Genomic DNA, 22,792 nt, shown 5'->3' with positions numbered 1-22,792 from the left:
TCATTGGGCGCTTGTCCAGTTGGTCTAAGGTGGCTGAGAGGACAGTTCTTTGTAGGTTAAAACGAGAGCACTGACAAAGAAGATGCTCGATCGTTTCGTTGCACCCGCAGAAGTCACACAGTGGGCTGTTGGCCATTCCGATAAGGAAAGAGTAGGCATTTGAAAATGCTACTCCAAGCCATAGACGGATAAGAAGGGTGCAGTCACGTCGTGGAAGCTCGGACGGAATATGGAGCTGTAAATTAGGGTCCAGAGTATGGAGGCGTGCACTTGTGAAATCGGATGAATTCCACTGTGCTAATGTCAGGTCACGCGCAAGTGTGGCAAGTTTTTTCGCTGTGTCGGCTCTCGAAAGAGGAATGGCAACGCAGTTGACGCCGTCATGGGCAGATCGGGCAGCTGCGTCTGCTCGATCATTGCCATGTATGCCACAGTGACTAGGCAACCACTGATATATTATATCGTGTCCTTCGTCAACTAGTCGATGGTGGACTTCTCTGATTTCTGCGGCGAGGTGCTCATGTGATCCATGGCGCAGTGCTGAGAGTACACTCTGTAGGGCTGCCTTGGAATCACAGAAGATTGACCATGCCTGGGATGGTTCCTCCTTAATAAAATGAAGAGCCGCACGCAGGGCTACGAGTTCAGCAGCTGTCGTTGATGGTACATGTGACGTCTTTAGCTGTATCTTGACGGATCTTCTTGGTATCAGCACAGCGGCAGCTGCGCTTGCAGATGTAACTGAACCGTCGATGTAAACGTGTACGCGGCCACTGTGCACCTCATGTAAATGTTCTAACGTGGCCTGCTTAAGGCCAAACGAGGACATGTTGGCTTTCTTCATGATTCCTGGGATGGTGAGGCGTATGTCAGGTCTGTGCAGGCACCATAAAGGTAAGGATGGTCTTTCTGCAGGCATGTAGTTCGATGGCAATGAGGGGCGATTGGCATCAATTAAACGACTGAAGGTTGTGTGTGGCCTTTCTGTGGGTAGAGCGGCAAGATGGTGAGAAGGTAATCGGGCAACGTGCCGAATATGCGCCCTGAGAGCGTCGGTTGCCAAGTACGTTGATATTGGGTGATCTCGAGCTATGACGATCGTTGCGGCTGTAGACGCACACCTCGGAAGACCGAGACACGACCTTAGGGCCTGAGCTTGTAGTCCCTGGAGTACACGCAGGTTTGTTTTGCAGGTGTTGCCAATCACAGGGAGGCTGTATCTTGCGAAGCCGAGGAACAAGGCGTTATACAGCTGCAGCATTGACCGCACCGAAGTGCCCCATGACTTTCCGCCGAGAAATTTGAGGAGATGTATTATTGTCAATAATCTCTTCTTCAGGTATGAAACATGCGGGCTCCATGATAGGTCTCGGTCAATAATTACCCCTAAAAAGCGGTGTTTTCGTGCATTTGCTACTGCTTGCCCATTGACCTTTACACTGTAACGCTTCATTTCCTTCCGAGTGAATGTAACAAGGCAGCATTTCTCAGTAAATTTCGTGCAAATTGCAGCTCTAGCGATATCAACTGTCGGTGGAGGGCCAACATGCTCAAAGTGGTTTACTTAAGACTGTACGGACCACCCTTTGACTATGCAACATACTCAAAGCCGTGTTTTTTTGTTTTTTGATGTGTCAAATACCACGACCTTCCTTTTAACACCTTCAATGCGTTCCGTTATATAAACAATCCTTTGATTTTCTCTTCACTTTATTTAAAAATAAAAACAACAGACACTAACAGGGACGACCCGTCGTTCCCAATTAAAAAAATAGCAAAGAGAAAGGCACAAGAAGAAAGAGACTCTAAGCAGCAGGAACAAGAAATAAAGTAACACAGGTAACTACTATCACAGCTTCGCAGAACGTAGCGTCCGCCTTCGTTTCGTCGCCGGGCATGGTCGCTTGAACATCTGGCCATTGGCTCGAATCCATAGGTTCGCGACTGCAATAGCAAAGATATAGTGCAACAGGCTATGGCAGCTAACTTCGATAAGCGGAACGGAATAGTTAAGGTTAGTAAACCATGCATTTTATTCCGACAGAAACGTATGGGGCAGAATGTGCTGCCATTAAGTAGTTGGAGCAATCAAGTACAGCATGGTACCTAATAACCAAGACATAAATAGGTATCGGAGGGGCTCAGTACTTTTAATGCTTTCATTAAAACACCCCTACTTATTTTCATGAAAGTGTTGCTGACAGGGCACATTACGTTGGCTTCTATGGATAAAAAAATAGTCTGCTTATCTTCACGCTATAATTAGCTGTAATCGGTAGCCAAATAATAAACGGGGGTTCGCGTTGTGGACCATGCGGTACACTTGGCGTACATTCAGTTCAGTTCAGTTTATTTTCCTTAAAGACCCCCGATTTCAGGGGTATTACATAAGGGGTATCAGTTATGGCTTCCGGCAGCAGTTATGGCAGCAAAATCAGTTATGGCTTCCGGCAGCAGAAATATTTTCATATTTGCCATTGCGATTGAATTTTCCTGTTGACATTTCACTTGTTCACGATAAACTACACAATTGGCTCGGAAAGCATATAGGCGCAGCCGGCGTGAGAAGTTTGGGGACCGCGGGACGTGAGAAAAAGCTCAATTCCCGAGCAGTTTGCGAGTGTAAACAGTGAAACCGTACAGCACTGTGCTGGTTGCATGTACACAACATTGTAAATTGGAAATATGAATTCCACGCTGCGTACATGCCCAGAATGCGGAAATGTTCAGTTTATTATTATTATTTTTTTTAGATTCCGTCGACCGTAAGTATTTGACGAATGGCCGCGGGCCGTACGACTATATATAGAGGGAAGGCGCATTCGCGGCACGCGTAGAACGTACCGTGCTTTGTGCCGTGTAGCACGGAGCACCCGCCGTGCAGGGTGCGCACGTCGTAGCTGCCGTCCTCGTGCATGTTGTACCAGAAGGCAGCCGAGCCCTGCAAAGAAGGGACGCGATACCATAAATTTCGAGACCAAAAATTAAAGAATGCACTTTAATTTTGACGTGAATGACTTCAATATAGGCAAGAGGAGGTCGCTTGCTAAATTAGACAGCACGTATACGCCTACTATCCGTAACTTAAATAGGAAATGTAAGCACGCTAATTCGTGAATAAAGGTAATTTGCCATTTGGTTGCGTCATTGCTCTACCCTCGTGTCCATACTCCATTCTGCAGCACGCGTAAGACATTTCCTGTGCCCGATTCCGACTGCGCCCCTGTTACAGCCCACCTGATCCCCCCCCCCCCCTCATTACTGTGAAGGCAGGCGATACAACATTCGCGAAGGAAGGGCAGTCTCATCGAGTAGACGGATGCTTCGAAAAAGTTGACACGCGTGTGCCTGCTATTATTCCCTATGGATGGTAATATGACAAGTAATAGACTAGAAAATTGGGGAAAAAGAGATGGCTTGAAATTTGCGATAAGTTTTCTTCCCCAATGACAGTTCCTCGAGTATGGATGAGTTTTCGTGCAATTAGCGACCCTATTGTTCAAACGCAACCATTTCGGGCTCTCGCAATAGCGAAGATACCTCAGAATTCGTGATTGCTGAGGAATTCCGCAATGTTATAAATAGAACAAGTGTATTTATTGTAGAGAATTTCAGTATTCAGTTGAAATGACAAAAAAAAAGTTCTTGCGTGTTTTCAATCGGAGCACGTACAATTAGATTACGAATTCTCTATGACTGGGTTAAAATGTGCGGTTGGGTCTTGCAAGACAAAGACTGATGCAGATCAACATTTCATTACATACAACATGTTGCTAGACATGAGAACTAATGGTAGATTGACATTTTTTGAAGTTATTCAATCACTTATGGAAAAAAGGGGTGTGTCCCTGACTCTTGCAAAACAGCACGTATAATACCTACATTGAATCCAGGTAAAACTTCTCTTTCTCTTGAGTGTTCTGATCCTGTGAGTCTGACGAGCTGTTTATTCAAAATTGAGGAGAAAATAATTGACACTAGGCTGCAATGGTCGTGTGAGCAAACAGAAGCACTTCCCTATCTCATGTCATTATTTCGAAGGCGGCGATGCACCGCGGATGTAATTTTTGATATTGTCACTTATGCTGAGGACGAACGAGCACGGGGAAATGTCGCAATAGCGTTTTTTAGTCATTGAACGAGCCTTCGACAAAGTCAGTGATGCTCGTATATTGTGTGGGCAGCTTGAACTGGGAGTTTCTGGAAGGGCGCTACGATGGATATCCAACTACTCGATTGGCTGTACTTTATTCCGGGATTGCGGCACCGATTGCGCCACTTTGATACGAACGCAAATTGCTGCACCAAACGCAGAATATTGACACAAATTGTGCCACGCTTCGCCAGAACAGCTTCGGCACGTGTGCGCCGACAGTGGTCGTGAAGCGTGAGTGAATTCGTTCGCCGAAAAAGGGTCCAGTCGTTCACATTCCGCACACCTATAGGGACGGCGCCTCCCGCATAGTTTCTCGTAAATTTCAGCGCTTATAACGGTTAGCTTTTCGGAGATTTCTGCAAGTAGCCGGCTCGGCCGGCGCGCGCGGCCACTCCCGGATGTCGTCTCTGCTGTTGGAACGGCCAGGGCGGGCTGTATTCCGAGTGCACTAGAATACGGTTGGGTGGGCCGAGCGGCGCGGTACTCCCTACCTGAGGTGCAAAACAACTACAATTAGGCTGAGGTCACTGCGAACGTGCGTTATATTAGGGTGCCTCGATGTTCTACTCGCCCGCCGCTACGTACAGTACTCTGTACAGTACTCTGTAGGGAACGGAGGGCGAGGAGGACATCCAGGCACCCTACTTGATATTAGGGAGGCGCGGGCTGCATCGGGTTCAGCGCGTGTGCGTCTCGATCTGTTGCCAGTGCCGGTGTAACGTAAAACTGTTCCAATCTGTCTTTATGTCCGTATGGGCGAGGCCTGAGCCATTTTCACTTATCACGATGGGCCAATGGAGGATTTGGAATAAAAGCGGACGCGAATAGTTTTAGGTTATGCCAGAGAGTTATTAAGCATTAGGCGCTTTGTAATCGCCCTGGCCTATTACGTAAAAAGGGCTTTAAAGGAAAGGCGTAGCTTCTTTCGAAGGGCGAAGCATCGATTGCGATAGAAAATTAGTAGGCACCTATACGAGGTAAGGATAGTAGCTTTATCGGTCTTGTAAACTTAATCATTCGCTTACAAACTAAATCATCAAGCACGGTGTCACACGCACAAGCAAACGCGAACACATCCCTCTCGATCACCAGGCGCACTCGCTGTTAAAACGATGGACGAAGCGCGGCGTAAACGTCACTGTTGATGTAAACGTCTCTTCAGTTTACACCACGATTCGCCTTGTGGCCTAGAAGGTTGCAAGCGATTTCACAGTGTGTAGCTACGTGGTACTTTTCTTTTGCGTCCGGACTGCGACATGCACTCACATGTTCACGGAAGACCGTAACCTTAAAATTTCACATTTTGCCGATAGAAGAAGTAAGCGCCGGATGCGGCGATTACTTCAAGCTTAGAGCTGTTCTGAAAATGGGATCGGAAGAAAATTCAAGTAGCGTTATGAAAGAAACTCCGTGCTTTCACACTACGCAAATGTAAAAGAAAAAGAATACAAAAAAAGAATAAAGGGAAAATGAGACATTCACCCAAACGTAGCTAAGTGCTACAAAGGAAACCGATACGGGTTCCTCGAAAGAAAAGCCTTGCAGTTGAAGAAAAATTCGTCCTGTTCCGAGACTCAAAGCCGAGACCACCTCTTTTCGGGACAGCGGCTCTACCATCTGAGCTAGCCAGGCGGCTAGGAGGCGGCAGGGCTAAGTCGAATTCGTCAACAACTCGAAGCAAATGCAAGAGTTTGACGTAATAGTTCTGCGGAAACCCGCAATGTGGAGAGAAGTAATTAATAAAGGGAAAATTAGCCATCCACTCAAACGTAGCTAAGTGCTACAACGGAAACCCGTACGGATGCCTCGAAAGAAAAGCTTCGCAGCTGAGAAAAAATTCTTCAACTGCGATCTCCTTGCCCCTCGGTTAGCTCAGATGGTAGAGCGGCTGCCCCGGAAAGGCGGTGCTCCCGGGTTCCTGTCCCGGACCAGGGCGAATTTTTGTTCAACTGCAAGGCTTTTCTTTCGAGGAACCCGCATGGGTTTCCTTTGTAGCACTTAACTACGTTTGGGTGGATGTCTCACTTTCCATTTATTAATTGCTTCTCTCCACTTTGTGAGTTTCCGCAGAACTATTACGACAAAACAAAGAGTTTGTACAGCCGACTACGATTTTTGGGAACATGCTATTGTTGATGGTAAATGTAATGATCCGGTACGCATTTCTTTGAAGAGCAATTCTCAGCTCTGCTATTCATTTACGGAGACCTTTGACAAATTTCCAGATCTGCGAAGGTTCTGTTCTTTGGGTCCGGGCGTGTTGCATACATTTTTGTGCGACCTTTTTTTTCCCCACGTAAGAAAGACTGATCCGTGGACTCTTACCATTCGCGGAGAGACACTCGCCTTGGCATAGGGGAACGCAGTTGAACCTCCCAGGCTCACGTCTGAAAGCTATTACGGCGAAAGTAAAAAAAAAGAAAGAAAAGTAAAGACAGTTTATTACGGTACGACAGTTATAACGACCATCAAAAGGTGAGGACCACCTTCGTGAAAGACTAGAAAGAGAAGTGACAATAGAAAAAGAAAATTAAATACTGTTTGCCACTACTGGTGGAGACGGCCCCTCAATTGGAACATTATAACAGTGATTAAGAAAGTGATTAACAATGGTAGGACGAGGAATGACGCTGCAGCCAACCTTGCGACAAGGAGACACTTGTCTTCGACAGTGAGGCAACTGCTTTCATTAGCGGCGTTTCTTCTTTTTTTATGTACGCGTAGTTCACTCTCCCCAGAATCAAATCGGAAGGAGGGTGAGAATAGGCTTGTGCGTAGAGTAGGGAGAGGGAAGTCGAATTGTTATAAAAACGGAGAGAGAAGAGGGCAGGTTTGTGTTGAGTTCTGTTAGACATTGTACAGGTATAGGTGTACTGATGGTTATTCTTCCAACAGCAGTTCCCTTACGTCACAACAGGGTGTAACCAACAGCAGTACCCGTAAATGCTAGAAAATAAGAGTACTGTTGTCGGAAGAACCAAGCGCAGTATTCCCCAGCCTTCCGTCTCTGTCGCAACTAAGCAACAAACACCGTTTTCTGTTCTTTTTGCAGCGAAGCTGCCTTTGGCTGCCCTGCGGAAGAAGTCATGGCGGCGAACAGAAAACTCCTTGCGACAAGCCATTCTCATGTACGTATCTTTGAAAAAATTATACTGAAATTGGTCGCTAAGACGACTCTATCATTACGCCGAGTTTTATTTACCTGTCTTAATTGGTTAGTTCACAGTGAAGTTGGAAACGTAACCGAATTCCTTTATACTGTCGATACATGGGCATCTACGAAGAGAGTATGGTTACAGAAAACGGCTGTACCTGGTTGTTTTGTCGAAGCTATCCTGCAACAGGTTATCTTGCAATTAGTCGCTAAGACGACTCTAACATCACGCCGAGTTTCATTTACTTTTCATAATAACGTAGTTCACAGCAAAGTTGCAAATATTGTGAAATAACCGCCTACTGTCAATATATGGGTTTCTACCACGGGGAAACGGACAACCCCACATTGGTCCACTGGAATAAAACTCCAGTTTTTCTAGGTTTCATTCATCAGATTAACTAGGAAGTGTGCTCAATCGCAAATTACAAGCAAATGTGCATTGTTTCGTGCACGCCTTTGTACTGCGCCCCGGTCAACGCATTATTGTCGCTCGCGTCGAGGCTCGGCTTAACGGCCACCAGCGTCTAAACGGCGTCCCGTCGAAGCTGCGTCGACAACACCTGCTTCTCTAGAGCAAAAGTAGAGTGTCTCTAGAGTGTCGTAAAAGCCCCTCGGCGGTAGCTCTGTGTATGTATGACGTAGTGCGTGACCTAGTACGCGCCAGATATTTCTTTGCATTTCGCATAAATGACATATAGGTACATAATTATACGTATAGTTACACACCAACAAAACTCTCTACCGAAATCGTGGTAAAAAGGAAATTTCACACCAAGGTGTGCTACTCCATCTGTCAACCCCATTCTTGATTTTGGATCTCTACCCTTTTTCCTTTCGCCAGTGTAGGGTAGCCAACCGGGCTCAGTCCTAGTTAACCTCCCTACCTTTCCTTTATCATTTGCTCTCTCTCTACCAACGTAATTTATACCACCATGGGAGCTTCGCTGGTCGATCACTTTCGCAGGGTAGAACGGCTCCTCACGTTTTTTGAACAGCTCGACTTCCCTCATCTTATCCTACGCGCCAGCCTATTCTTCCCACGTTCCCCTTTGGGGATGGGGGAGGGTGAACTACGCGCACATAAAAACGCTGCCAAGGAAAGAAGCTGCTGTCCTGATCAAGGCGAGCCTCCTTGTCGAAAGGTTGACTGCAGCGTCATCTCTGTTTCACCGAGTGTTCATTCCTTGAAGCATTCATCGCCCTGTGAACTTCTCTCTAGCTTGAAGTGTTTGAGTATGCTGAGTTAGTTTTCCTTATTTAGATGCACTTTGACTTCCTGAACACCAAAGTTATTCTTCTTTAGGTATTTAGGTACTTTAGGTATTTTAGGGAGTAACTACCAGACCGTTGTGTTACGCCGACGTTAATGACAAAGAAACTTGAGGTAGGCCACTGGTAATGGAGCGATTATTCTTGCAAACGAGTTGTTCTCAGGTTGCGCGAAGTAATATGAAGCACATTTAAAATTGACTTAAATGCGTCTGCTCAAGCTGTACGACACAGAAAGAACTCAAGATGATACATACAGACTACAATAGTTGCGCTATTCTGTTGAATGTAGCATCGGCACTGAAAACACTAAAACATTGGAACCCCATTGTTCCTTTCTTTTTGTGCGAATTTTTAAGCGAGACAAAATCATGCAGATCATTTTTGATATAGGCCTTACGCGTTCCCGAAAACTAAGAATATTGACGCATCTCCGAAGTACATTTCCCTTGACTTTTATTTTTCTGCAGCACAATGTTTTCAGCGTTGCAGTGATCTAAGCAATGTAACGCTGCTTTCCGAAGAGAACGTGTATGACTAAAACAGGGTGCTTATTCTAGGGCACAAGAATTGGAAAATGTTCAATCATTACTGGAAACAAAGTCGTTATTCAGATCATACGTTACGGTCACGCCGTGAATCGTTCATTTCACTGCAACAGCATGACATTTCTTTCTTACTAAGAGACAATGTTTCGCTCATTTGTTTTTTTTTTTAAATAAAGCTTTGTAGCAGCACGTCATGACTTTGACAGAACTAAGTATTTTCCTGTTCGGGGGTGACACAATCATTTACCACACGTGCCTAGTCTAAGGGCAAATTTTGCACTGCAAACAATTTCGGCCTTGCTTGCAAGGATATTGGGCAAGAAAAGAATGAAATGGTTAAGCAGTGAACTTCACCGAGGGAGGTTATACTTGACGCCTTGGGCAGAAAAGGGCGAATTCTAGTCTCCGATGTTGTGACACGAATTTAAGTACTCAAATGTCATTATTAAAGATAGCCGGAGATATTGTAATTAGGAATTATGAGGTGAAATGTTTGCCTGATGGTTCGAGCGTTTGTCGAACACAAAGGTATAGCCTTGTTAGGGAAACAAAACCTTGATTTGAGAGCTGAATAATAACTAACAAAGTTAATGTTAAATTAAGTAACAAAGGCCAAATATCACAGCGTGTAAAAAGCTAGAAAATTGTTATAACAATTCCATATTAGCGTTACACAAACATCTATCTTATTATTATGTAAGATCTATTGCGGAACCTTTATAATGCGGATATTTATCCCAATAAAGGAATTGTACAGGAAAGCACTCCGTTTATCCCACCCCCGCTAAAAGAGTAGTTAACAACTGAGCAAAAACCGTGCGTTAAACGGGAAGACCGTATATCTAAACGTTCGTTTTGAGGAATGAGGCTTTTCACTTGCAGGAATGCACCGAGTCATGCCGTTCAAAACAACGCTTACCACTTTCATGAGTGGTACTTCGGTGCTATTCGCAACTAGTATTTCATGGCTCGTTCTGGTCTCATCTAGCTCTTCAAAGCTACATTGAAAAGGAAAACGGAACGGCCTCTTTACATACACTCCGCACTGCTGAGAAGCCGAGATTTTCGTATCTAGTGTAAGACCAGAACATTCTTCTCAATTACGAATGCTAAACTCGAGGAAGGTGGACAGCAATACTGCCAAGTACGAAATAAATGCCCCTATTTCACACGCGCCTGAAATTTATTTTGTATTAGAATGTTTCAGCTTCTACACTTATTACCCCTTTCTTCTTACCGTTTACGGATTACCGGTTACAGCAGCCGCGGTCTACAGGTGACGCTTTCTGTGACTACAATGAGTTTAAGTCGTGTTTGAGTTGGGTGAGCGCATGTACTTGTCGAAGGAAAATCATAAAGAGATGGAACATCAACGCTTACGTAACTATAACCAATATCTTACACCAGCAAAACAGAATACGGTAGGCCAGTGCAGAATATAAGGTTTGTGTGCGCCATGGTGTTAAATTCTGCGTCACAAGATGCCGCCACCAGAGTGGTTTCCGCCGTAGACCTCTCTCCGGTAACCAGATATTGCGCGAACGGTAATACGTTAACGGAAAAACTAAACCTCTCTGTTAAATGATTTTGTTCGGAAACATGCGGCAGTTACATCGTTGTTTGACTTCCGCTATCTAGGCTAGATCTTTGAAGCGCCAGAAGTCTCAAGCGGAATGTTGTCTTTTCTTTTTTTTTCATGCTATAAAACAAAAACCAAGCAAGAAAGAAAACCGTCGGCCGAGACTGCGAGAAATGGAACCGGGCGGCACACTTTCATGCCACGAGACCCGGACGTCTAGCAGCGCGAGGGTGGCTGCCGTAAACTCACGTAGAACATGAAGGTGGCGATGCGGTCTCCGGCCTCTCTTTCCCCTTCGTCTACTTGTTCTAGCTGCGTGAACCGGGCGGAAAGAACAGCACAGTTAGCAAAAAGGCACACACAATTGCACGTTAGCTTCATGCAGACGCAGACTGACATCACCAAGCACTACCAGCTAGGCAGGCGGTTGTTGCCCCCACCTCACCCCATGCTGAAACGTCGCCAGGCAGTCATCTGGCGACAATTGCAAACACAAACCTTCCCCAGTCCGGTGCGATTGCAGCACATTTTCCCCGCGCAATACCCGACTGCTCTTTGCAAATTATGTCAGGAGACTAGAGCGACGCTGTCACACATGTTGTGGGAGTGCCGGGTTACATAAGCTACAATGGCAGTAGCTCCGGAGGCTGTTGCGCCGAAGTGGGCCGCCGCTCTGCGCAGCTCCAACCTCAAGACACAAGAGTGGGCTGTCCAGCAAGCCCGAGAGGTGGCGACGAGGCAAGGCCTCGAAGTCCCCTCATGGGAGACCTGAGCCCGGGTTGTCAAATTTGCCGGATTCAGAATAAAGTTGTTTCCATCCAGGCATGCCGTAATGAAAACGAAGAGCTCGCATCTGCTGAGCGCGCATTGACGTTAGAAGTCAGCGACGAAGAAAAAGGAATCTGCATCAAAAAGACTGAGTGCCCTTCCACTCTGTGAGGAACGATGACCGGCGAAGCTGTGTATGTGGGCCCCTTAATGGCTAACTGCACCTCCGCTTTAGGTCTGGTTTTGGTTTGGCGCCTGTGGATTTAGCACAACCCACTACGGGGGATTGGCCATGAATCGGGCTGCAATGGGTCGAAAAAGAATAAATATCTAAACAGGATTTTTTTACTGAAAATGAGATATTAAATGAATTCTAATCGTTAATAATAATTTTATGCTATAGTATCTTAAAATTAGAAGTTGATATTTTTGGTTTCTTGTGGAGGAAAATGAAACATGAAAGTTATCATGGAAGTCTCCTTGTTTCCATTACAAAATTATATATGGCATCGCATACGTTCCTATTACAGTGTCCTAGTGCCGCCCCCCCCAGGTCGGCCCGGTGTTCTACTATAATCGTAGTGGGCCCACGCATGGGGAGTGTTTAACGCCTGCTTCACCTGCACCACGGGTCGGCCCCGTATTTTATTGTCTTCGGCATTTTTTTTCTTCACGCGGACACAATAGTGGGGAAAGCAGCCCTTACCATCTGTGCTGTAAAATTATCTAGATCCACGCACTGTGGGAGTCGATGTAAGCGAAGCCTTCTGTGCCGCTTGCTTTGATTGACGATAATTAGCCTTGATGCTGACGGGGAATGTTTCCTTTCTTTAGCGTTCAGTGCAGCACGAGTTTGGTGAGTTGGTGTTAAACGTTACCTTGCGTGCACCCTTGCTGTTTGTCTGCGTGCTTGCTTGAGGCATTGTTGTGCGCCATGTGTCATAACCTCTCAGAAGGTTGAGCATTGTCATTTCCGCACATGGCACATCGCATCCTGGCAGACGTATTAAACTTTAATCGAACTGCGGGGCTGTACGTGCTGAAACCACACTCGTATTATGAAATACTCCGTAGTAGCGGACTCCGGTTTAATTTTGGCGCCATTGTGTCCAGCCGCATTTCGCCCCTGTGGAAATGCGGGTGCCTCGGTCAACATCAAATCCGCGACTATTCTGTGGAACTTCACGGCAATGCATGCACAAGCTTAATTGAATGGGGGATATTTTCAGAAAATTTGATTTCGATATATCGGCCGAATATCAACAAGTTTGAATAAGCGCCAAATTTAAAGCGTAAAGCGATTTTTTACAGCTCCAGTTCGAACGTTAATTGCAGTGCGAGAGTCATTGAATACGTTTGCATGCTCGGGTTTCTGAGAGGGAGCAAAGAGGGAGGATTGTATACGCCTACGCACGTCTTGAGCGTGCGTGCGCGCGTATGTACAAACTTGCATTTTCGTGTGGGTGCGTGTTTCTGTCTCCGCACTTGAATTTGCGTGCGCACGAGCGCGTGTATGCGTGTCGCAGCATACGCGTGTTTGTGTGCATTTCCGCGTGCGTGCGTGCGTAGATTTTAAGGCGGAAACCTTGTAAGCCCCATGAAGCGGAAAATCTGGTGAGCGTCCTGCGTTAACATCCGATGGCAAGGAAATTAACCCACGTGACCAAGTGATGACGTCAGGTTCCCGGCGCTGGACCTGCTGTGGCTCCTACCGCGAAATCCCAAGGTGAACAGCCACGATGCCGGACCGATTCCGTGGCTATTCGGACGGACATAGGTTTGGTTACGGACGGACGGCATCGGTCAGACACCGAGGCCAACTCCAAAAATTGACTTTTCCCCATTCGAAAATTGAGCTAACCCACTTTGAAGACTGACCTGGCCTACTGCGAAAATTTACTTGGCTCACCCCTAAAATTTGCTTTGGCCCACATCCAAAAAAATTGCTTTGCCCAATTCGATAATCCCACGTTGAGAACTGAGTTGGTCCACTCCCAAAATTGGCTTGACACACCCCGAAAATTTGGGTGGGCCACCCTCAAAATCTACTTTGCGTAATTCAATAATTGAGTTGACCCATGTTCAAAACTGACTTTGTCCACTCCCAAAACTGACTTCGCGCTATTCGACAACTGAGTTGACCCACGTGAAAAAGCGACCTGGCCCACTCCCTCCCAAAATTGACTTGGTCAACCCCCAAAATTGGGGTGGCCCACCCTCAGAGCTGACTTTGCCCAATTCGAGCACATGACAAAGTGATCACAAAGCGTTCATAAAGGTCGGATCATGTTCGATAAGGTTGATAGCGACCGATGAGGGTTGATAAGGGTTTATGCTGGTAGAGTCACATTTCGTAACGTTCATAATGACACCGAGCTTCGTGCAGATGAGGAAGTCCCACGATGCTTACGCATACTTAGACGTTTCCTAGAGGAGGTTCTGAGTGAATTTTTTTACATCGTAATAGCTACATCGTGGCTGTACTCCATAGGCGCTAGCTTTCCGTAACTGATGTCATCAAGCGCGAACAACTGCGTGACCTTTCTCACGTGTTGTTTCGTGAGTATTTCGAATAGGTTGTCATGAAGTGCCTTGCAGAGTCCTCCGGAATATTCTACTGCAGCAATTTGCATGCGGAACGACGACCTCCTTTGTCTTATCTCAGATCAGCCAGATGTCGTTTAAGTGGCGCATATACCATGCTTGGTTCCCAGCGAATTGAAATACTAATATATTGCAGTTCCTGACACTTCTAGTCTACTCTATAATCTTCTCTCTTCTTATGTAGTCTGCCTTTATTGTATCTTTATATACTTTATTTACTTTATTATAATTTATTGTATATTGATATCGTTGTCTTTGCCAAAATAGATGCAATCGACGGGTGGCGTTCCGATCGCGACATACGAGAATCTATTCGTTGTTTTTTGTGAACTGTTGGAACAGCTAGCCGCGATTTGCATCCTGGTTCCTCCTGGAATAGTGTATTCTGTTTCCTTGGCGATGCAGGGAATGTTTGGGTAACGTTCCGAAATAGTTCCGAATGCTTCGCAATAATTGCAGGCATTTTGTTTATTTTCCAAAGAGGGAATCAGGGAATTTGCTCATAATATTCATCATTTGGAATGTTGCATATTGAAATATCAAAAAAAAAGAAGGAATGCAAATGCTGCTGACCACACAGTAACCGTCAAGCGCAGTCTGTTGATGATATGGTAATTCGATTGTTTAGAAAAGGCTTATTTCAACAAAAGGTAATACGAATATCTTGAGTGACAATGACAGAATAATGCCACCTGGACGATTACATATAGAAATTGCTGAGCATTGTATATAGTACACACGGCACGTTTTCAGAGAAATGTCTGAGGCCATATGCTTTCACTAACATTCCACCACATAGACCTACAGAAAGACAGTTACACATTAACAAATCATTACAATATATACAATGACGTCGCATGTATACAAGAACATGAACACTACGTAGAATGATGATGTAATCACATAAAAAAGGCACTTTACATAATTGCGTAGCGATGCTATGAGATGTGTATATGCAAAAATTCCCATGAACACGAGAGCATGCACACATGGAAATCATAGGCACGCACATACTGTGTACATTCAATGAATGCTTTCGATGACCTGGCTACAGGAACCAGGCTGATGAAAAACCAAACCATACGCATCCAAGCCACTGACTAAAACGGCACGATCACTGTCGAAGTAACTCCTCTTCCCGAAGAAGGAACAACTGCTCTGACAGACGACAGTAGCTCAGAGTAGAGCCTCTCCAGAAGTGGAAACAGAGCGCAGCGACGATGTCCCACTGCAACTAAAGCCCCTGAAACTTCGCAAAGTAGTGCCACGCTTTGAAGAATGGCGCCTCCTCCTGGCGCGCTCTGGCCGAGACCGACGCCGCGTCGCTATTGGCCTAATGGGATCACGTGGGCCCTCATGCCGTGCATCAGCGCCATTTTTGCTCGAGAATCGTCTACGGAGTGGCGAGGAGCGCATGTTGGTGTTGTTGCTATGGTCGAGCAGTGTAGGCGGCGCCACGGTCGAGAAGGGAGCGTGAAAGAGAAGAGAAACGAGGCGGAGTGAATGCGGAGGAGGAGAGTGTCGCTACTTTACGAAGTTTAAGGGGCTTTAGCTGCAACTGCCTCGCACCGGTTGCGCCATAGACAAAAGGCCCCCGCAGTTACTAAAGGTCACGAAGCGGCCACGTGAGCAATGACTAGATGTGATAAAGCGGTTAACTCAAAGGCCACGCAAAACAGCATGCTCAGCCCTCCAAAATACCCTGCCAACGACGCATTGCAGAAGCACATTCTTGGTGGATTCTTGAAGGGGGCAACTGGGACATAGCGAACATGCGATTGAACCTCGTCGCTATAGCTTGTCACACGTTGGAAGTACTAGCCACTCTAGGCGCCGCAAGCACAAATAGTACTGGGGTTAGACGGCACCCTCGATGAACACCATGGATAAGGGAAAATGGCGCAATTTCACGCGCACCAAGAAACACCCTACTTGAAATATTTGAATCGGGATTCCTTAGAAGCTAACCTAATTTGGCGAAGAGTCGAGCCCTGTCAGTACGCTAAATATGTAGCTATGTTCAAGGCGATCGAATGCCCTTTTTTTACCTAGTAAAACCAAGAGACGACTTGCATGGTTTTGTCAGCGTGTTGGTCATTATGTCGCGTGTAACGAACGATCGACTACGTATCTCTCTGTCAGCGACCGAGAATGCCTGATGGCGTCCCATTAAGGTCAGTTCAAGCGCGGAGTGGCAGCGGCTGTGAAGGTCTTGTAGTCGGCGTTGAGAAGCGTGAGTGGCCTCTATTTGTGTGTACGAACAAACTCATGCAATACTGCCTTCACTTCATCAGCTCACGGCCTTGCACAAATACGGCCAGCCACCTAAGGTGTAAATTTCGTATGATTTCCGCGAGAATGTTGTAGGAATGTGCGGGACACCGCCTAGAATGTTTGAGAAGAGTTTCTTCTAATATGGCTTATAGGTTAATCATCGTTGGTTTATAAGAAGCCTGCAAATAACAGTGCTACGGTCGTGTCCTATTTGCTCCTCAATCGACGTTTCTTAAAGTTGCTGTATTAGACATTTTGCGGATTTCTCAAAACATCATTTTGGCCACAGTCACGGTTTGTAAATTTCTAGCGTTTTCTGGTGAGGAGAGTGAATATTGCGTGATGAAAAATGATCACGTGCTATTTAGTTTCTCAAAATTTTTTAAATCGTAAAACTCGCCATATCAACTACGTGGCTTCTGCGCTAAGCTGGTCGCGGTCGGAGGAGAACAAGATCGACGCACTCATGAGGAAGAGCATTAAACGAGTCCTCGGCATACCCGTGACGACCAGCACGGAGAAGTTGATGCAACTCGGGGTCCACAACACCCTGAGCGAAGTGGTCGAAGCACAGAAAACGGCACAGATCGTTCGCCTCTCTACCACCGAGGCCGGCCGTCGAATACTCGAGATGGCGGGTCTGGCAGCCATGGCCGAGGAGTCGTGCGCAGTCCCGCTCTGCGAGGGTGAAAGGGACGCCTTCCGAGTCTCCCCCTTCCCGAGGAACGTTCATCCACAGCACAACGAGGCCCGGCGCGCAGCCAGAGCCCGAGCACGCATCAAGACTGCTCTGCAGAACCCAGAGCTCGCGTCCTTTGTCGACGCGGCGCGGTATCCGGGATCAAACTCCTACGTGGCCGCGGTGGTTGACCCCCAGGGCAAGATCCTGAATGCGGCGTCTATACAACGCTCGACGGCGTCCGTCGCAGAGCAAGTCCCAGTGGCGCTGGCTCTGTGCGAACCCGGGCGCACACATATCTTCACAGACTCCAGGTCGGCTGCGATGGCATTTCTCGCCGGCTCGGTCCCGGCCGAGGCTGCAGCAGTGCTGAGGACCCGCAAGACAGGCACGGCCCGTCACGTCATCACTTGGTTCCCGGCTCACATGGGCCGGAACGTCTCCCCTGGCTCGATCAACCCGAATGAGCTGGCCCACGACCAGGCGCGAGGTCTCATCAACCGCGCCGGTCCGAGGGGCCCAGCCTCGCAGGGGATCGACCGAACCACGGACCCGCTGCTAACTTTCCACGAGTTAACTGCTCACTACCAGCTTGGACGCAGACAGTTTCCGGCTCCTCACCCGAAGCTAGGCAGACCCCAGGCATCGGTGCTGAGAATGCTGCAGACGGGCTCCTTTCCGTGTCGCTCAAGGCTGAGCCACTACACACCGGGTGTGAATCCCCGCGGCCCAGACTGCGGCGAGGAACCATCCACTTTGAACCACATGCTGTGGCAATGTTCTGTGTTGCGCCACTCGCCTTTCAACAGGCAAGAAGATTGGGATGAAGCCGTCAAGAGCGACAATTAACCTTCAAGTCCAACTTCGGGCTGCCCAAGGGGCCTGCGCCAGGGCTGAAGATCACGGTCTTCCGCCCCCGGCGCGGGTGCGGCCCGCGACTACGACAACGTAGTCCCTTCGGACCAATTAAAGTTTCTTGTCTGTCTGTCTGTCTGTCTGTCTGTCTGTCTGTCTGTCTGTCTGTCTGTCTGTCTGTCTGTCTGTCTGTCTGTCTGTCTGTCTGTCTGTCTGTCTGTCCGTCTGTCCGTCTGTCTGTCTGTCTGTCTGTCTGTCTGTCTGTCTGTCTGTCTGTCTGTCTGTCTGTCTGTCTGTCTGTCTGTCTGTCTGTCTGTCTGTCTGTCTGTCGCAGATATTTCGGTGTTACGATATAAAAGCAACTGCGCAGTAAGCGATGAAACCCTTGAAACGCATTCAAGTGTAATGTACGGCAAAAAAACCTGAACTTCCTTAAACGACACCTGGTATGCGGCCTCGGATGTGCCCTCTAGGTTTAAATGGCCAAAGTGTACCTTCCTTAATTAATATATAATGTCTACAATGATATATGTGATTATTGTTGGTTACCCGCCACTCAGTGGCTATGCTGTGCTGAAGGGCTCGAGGTCGCGCGCTCGATCCCTGTCAAGAGGGTCGCATTTAGATGGAATCGAAATGCGAACACGCTCGCGTACTCAGATTAAAGTGCACGTTAAAGATCCGCAGGTGCTCAAAATTAATTAAGAAGCCCCACTACGGCCGGCGTCATGACGAGATCGTCATTTTGGCACGTTAGACCCTATAACACAAATAAAGATATTGTTTGTTTCATGTTCTCAGTCAGAAACACACTAACTGTTTCCCTATTGCTAGAGTATTGCGTAACGCTGCCGTGCTACATACCAATACCGTCGCTGAGACCACTTCGTCTGAACTGCGTATGCGCGGTAACCTCCGCTCATGTGGACTAAAACAATAGAAATTGACATTTGGTGGCAATCGGTATAGCTTACGGTAGAACGGTACCGACACGCTAAAATGCTTTCATTGTTTAATTTTCATTCTGCAACACGGCAGTTCCGTTTTTCCTGTCGGTGCTGAGGCGCAGAATTTTCACCATGTCCGTCGTTTCGCGCAGGCATGTCGGGCGCCTGCTTCGGTGATCCTCGACTTACCTCTTCCTCCGTGAGTCCCCCCATCAGGTAGTCGTGGTGCGGCAGGTAGTGGCCTCCGGGCCCGTAGGAGTTGTACTGCTCGTCGCGAGCAGCGTGCAGGAAAAAAACAAAAGAAAGGCGAGATCGAGAACGCGAAGCGATCGAGGCAGAGCTTGTTTGTAGCTTGCGATACTTCGAAAGGACGCATACGGCCGGTGCAGCACAGAGCAAGGCGCGTCGGATATATCGGAGTGCATATAGAAGTACGAAGCTCGAATACCGGGATAAGATACCCGGAAAAATTACCACGTAAAGCGTTCTTGATATCTTGGGTAGATAAGCTGCGGCAAACCAGACCCTTAGGACTTCCGAATGGTTTTTTGGAACTTCCTTACGCAGCCTGGATGCCCTTGATGTATAAGTGGCTTGGATTGGCACATATATGATAAAGTGCGTTCTTTATTTTCAAATTATTATTATTATTATTATTATTATTATTATTATTATTATTATTATTATTATTATTATTATTATTATTATTATTATTATTATTATTATTATTGAATGAATGCTCACCTGTATTAACTCCGAGTGTACACGTTCGTAGTCTGTGGACAGCCCGGTGAGCATGGCCACCCGTTGGTTGACCCTCTCCAGCACCGGGTCGGTCTCTGGATCTAACCACGCCAGTTGACTGATGCGGCCGGGGTCCAGCACTTCCTTAGACACGTCGACGACTGTGGCACGGACCAACTACGCAGGGAGAAACGCGATTTCACAGCCTTGTGAAAAAACCGCAACAATCGTCGCGCCGTGGTCAAGGCCCGGGGTGAGACGGCGTGGTCGGTATCGAATGTGAGTGCAACGAAAACGCGGGTCGGAGCCCCTGAGATTGCTTTGAAACGTAATAGTATATGATTATAGTACAAGAATTCCTTTATGTATAAACCATTCGAATAGCCAACTCATATAGGCTAATTTTATTGCGAATCTGCCGTCGGCGTGAGGTTCCGTGTAAAGTCCAAGGGCGATAAAATCTTTGCCGCGCGCCGTATATGTATGTGCGAGTAAAAGCGTGCGAGGGTGAGAGAGAGAGAGAGAGAGAGAAAGATCGTGAAGAGGAAGAGGCGCTATTTTCTGCAGCCCTATAGGGAGCACGACTCAGCGGCTTGGGGAAGGGGAGGGGGACGTAAATTAGAAAGAAAGAAGAAAAGAGAGAGAAGGTCGAGGCGATTGCAGGGCCAGCGATCGCCCTTTATCGTAGATATGCTCGTGAAAATGACCTAGGTCTAACCTGCAGAGCCATTTCAATAACAAGAAAACACTGACATAAATTTTTTCTAAAAGCACGTATCACTTCCCACTTTGACGATTTCTTTTCAGGCTGTTTCTGAATAAGAGCTACACTATTACGTATTTCCCGACAAGAGGAAAAACAGCAGATATTTGATATTCTTAAAAAAAAATGGCTGTGGCTTAGGTAAGGTTAAGCCCAGGATGCGAAGCATACTAGCCTTTATTTTAGTTGTTGAACCACTGTTTAGCCTGGTGAACTGCTGTTGCTTGGCTATATTTGGTTCGGCTAGACGAAGAAACAACTCATGCATTACTTCTTCGCCTTCAAGAGTGGAACGCGACAGCGTTCCCGTCGACCCGCCAAGGGGTGTAAGACAATGGGCTACAGGGCAGCGACTACGCGCCCCGCATTGGACGCGGTGAGCGTCGAGCAAAGCAGCGTTCGGCGCGGCAACGAAATGTGCGCCTGAGCAAGAGACGCACGCCTTAGAAACAGCGCGTTTCTAAGGCAACACCGCATTCACTAGAGGCGCTTTTGTACCGCTTTGAAGCGTTGTACTCGTGGCTCAGTGGTAGCGTCTCCGTCCCACACTCCGGAGACCCTGGTTCGATTCCCACCCAGCCCGTCTTGCAAGAGTTGAGCCAAAGCCACTTCTCCTCTGTCGTGACGTCACGGTGTCACGTGATTTCATGGTCACCGCCGCGCCTGAGGAGCTGGGTTGAGCCCTCGTAATATGCTTCGCATAAAAAAGAAAATGAAAGCCGCTTTTTGGTGACGTGTACTGAAAATTTCCACTGTGTAGGCTGCTATGTGCTCTAAAAACAGTTACTGAATAGTCGCACTGTGCCAAATTTTTATGCGTTATAGTTGACGTTTAGATTTATTCCCGGTATCCTAGGTAAAATATGCGGGGCACCGTGTATACGTTTATTCGAAGTGCGAAGCAATGTTCTGAGTGGCCATTCCCACCAGTCGTGCCACTGCGTCCAGCTCCTCACTTCGTTCAGCCGCGCTACCCACACAGCAGTGGACAATGGCGCACTCCTGACAACCGGCCAATGTGTCCGTGCAACCGGCCACGTTGCAACGATTTTGCCTTCGCTGCGCAACCTCCTACCGCCGTAGCTTCGACACCGAATCATACGTTCCTCCATACCCGTTATCCTCCGCGTCTCTGAACCCTGGCCAGATGTCTTCCTCCTCGGACCACTTGTTGACCGCCGTTCGCCATCGCCTCGACGCCGCTCGCTTTCGCCGATGCGGCGTCGTCGTCCTTCTACGCCGGAACGGGAAAACTGGTCGTCGCAGTTCCAGAGGCAAGAACTGCGTCACCCGCGAACAGACCAAGGCCTCTCCCTTCTCCGACTAATGCTATTGAAGTATATGTGGACGCGTCGCTGTACTAGCCCTCGTTGACACTGGTGCCGCAGTTTCAGTTATTAGTGCAAACCTTTGCCGTTCACTCGGAAAAATTACGACACCACTGTCGTTCCTACTGGAGTCTCATTCAAGCTTGTCTCCAAATATCAAGGACTCTACCGTGCAGACATCCGCGCAGACATCGCCTGTGAACTATATTGCCGAGCCTATCACGCCACCTACGGACCAACACTGTCGTGGTCGTGAAACCGTCCACGTACAACACCTGAAACAGTAATACGACCCCATGATCCTATGTTCACCATGAGTCGCCAGGATGGTTTCTTACGGGGGGCGATTGCAGTGAAGAGGAATGCCCGGCGCTGCAGCCACATCGCCAGTCGTCCGGGAGGCGCCAGCTCGAGATTGCCTGTGCTGCTCTGGTTAAGACACGGTGCCTGCTGCTATTTTGTACTGTTTCTATATTAGACACATGCCAGTCAGAATTGTATGGATTATGATAGCAGGACGGCGCATCTATTTAGCACAGACCAGCGATATGGAGCTGATTTTTTTTTTATTTGGAGAACAAAGGAAATCCAGGAAATTGTTGCCTATATATCCACTCACGAATTTAGCCCGAGTTATGCTCGAGTACGCGTGCTGCTTGATTCTGCTGATTTGAGAATGACAGTATATGAACACGTGCCTTTGGTTTCGGTGGTTAATAAAATGATGTGCTACAGGAGGAATTCCGGAAGCCGTCCCGAACAATGTTAATTTACGAGCATTATCGAAGCAAGCCGCGACTGGGGTTACTTATGTCGGTTCTCATCACTGATATGTATTAGCAGGCTCGCCTACTACGCTTCATAATAACTTCTTTCAAGTTTAGTAGTGACGTAGTAATAGCCTCAGCAAAGCAACTTCGGAACGTAGACTTTCTTCCGGATTCGGGAACACTGCGCCAAATAAAACATGGACTGGCCAGGTTTGGCAAGTTAGGCTTACACATAGGCGACGCAAGCATGGGCAACTGGCGACGTTTGACAAAGACTGCGACCACGAAGCGAGTGCAGTGGTAGAAGTTTTCTAGTCTGCTTTCCCGACAAAACGCTGTGTTTGTCACGGC

General features: G+C 47.4%; 1 protein-coding gene across 1 annotated transcript in view; it reads right to left on the bottom strand.

The window, feature by feature from the left end:
- Nucleotides 1-1,692: 1,692 nt before the first annotated feature.
- LOC135912301 (prolyl 4-hydroxylase subunit alpha-2-like) overlaps nucleotides 1,693-22,792 on the bottom strand; it is a 52,194-nt gene continuing 31,094 nt past the window's right edge. Inside the window, exons 8-13 of the mRNA XM_065444693.2 lie at nucleotides 19,581-19,757; nucleotides 19,026-19,100; nucleotides 10,959-11,021; nucleotides 6,482-6,550; nucleotides 2,845-2,941; nucleotides 1,693-1,944 (exon numbers count right to left, since the gene is read on the bottom strand). Of these exons, the coding sequence (XP_065300765.2) occupies nucleotides 1,850-1,944; nucleotides 2,845-2,941; nucleotides 6,482-6,550; nucleotides 10,959-11,021; nucleotides 19,026-19,100; nucleotides 19,581-19,757 (576 nt within the window). The 3' untranslated portion in view covers nucleotides 1,693-1,849. The remainder of the gene's footprint in view (nucleotides 1,945-2,844; nucleotides 2,942-6,481; nucleotides 6,551-10,958; nucleotides 11,022-19,025; nucleotides 19,101-19,580; nucleotides 19,758-22,792) is intronic.

Source organism: Dermacentor albipictus, chromosome 6 (assembly GCF_038994185.2).
Source record: "Dermacentor albipictus isolate Rhodes 1998 colony chromosome 6, USDA_Dalb.pri_finalv2, whole genome shotgun sequence".
Lineage (NCBI taxonomy): Eukaryota > Metazoa > Arthropoda > Arachnida > Ixodida > Ixodidae > Dermacentor > Dermacentor albipictus.
The sequence above is the reverse complement of the archived record's forward strand: the minus strand, read 5'-3'. Positions and strand labels throughout refer to the sequence as shown.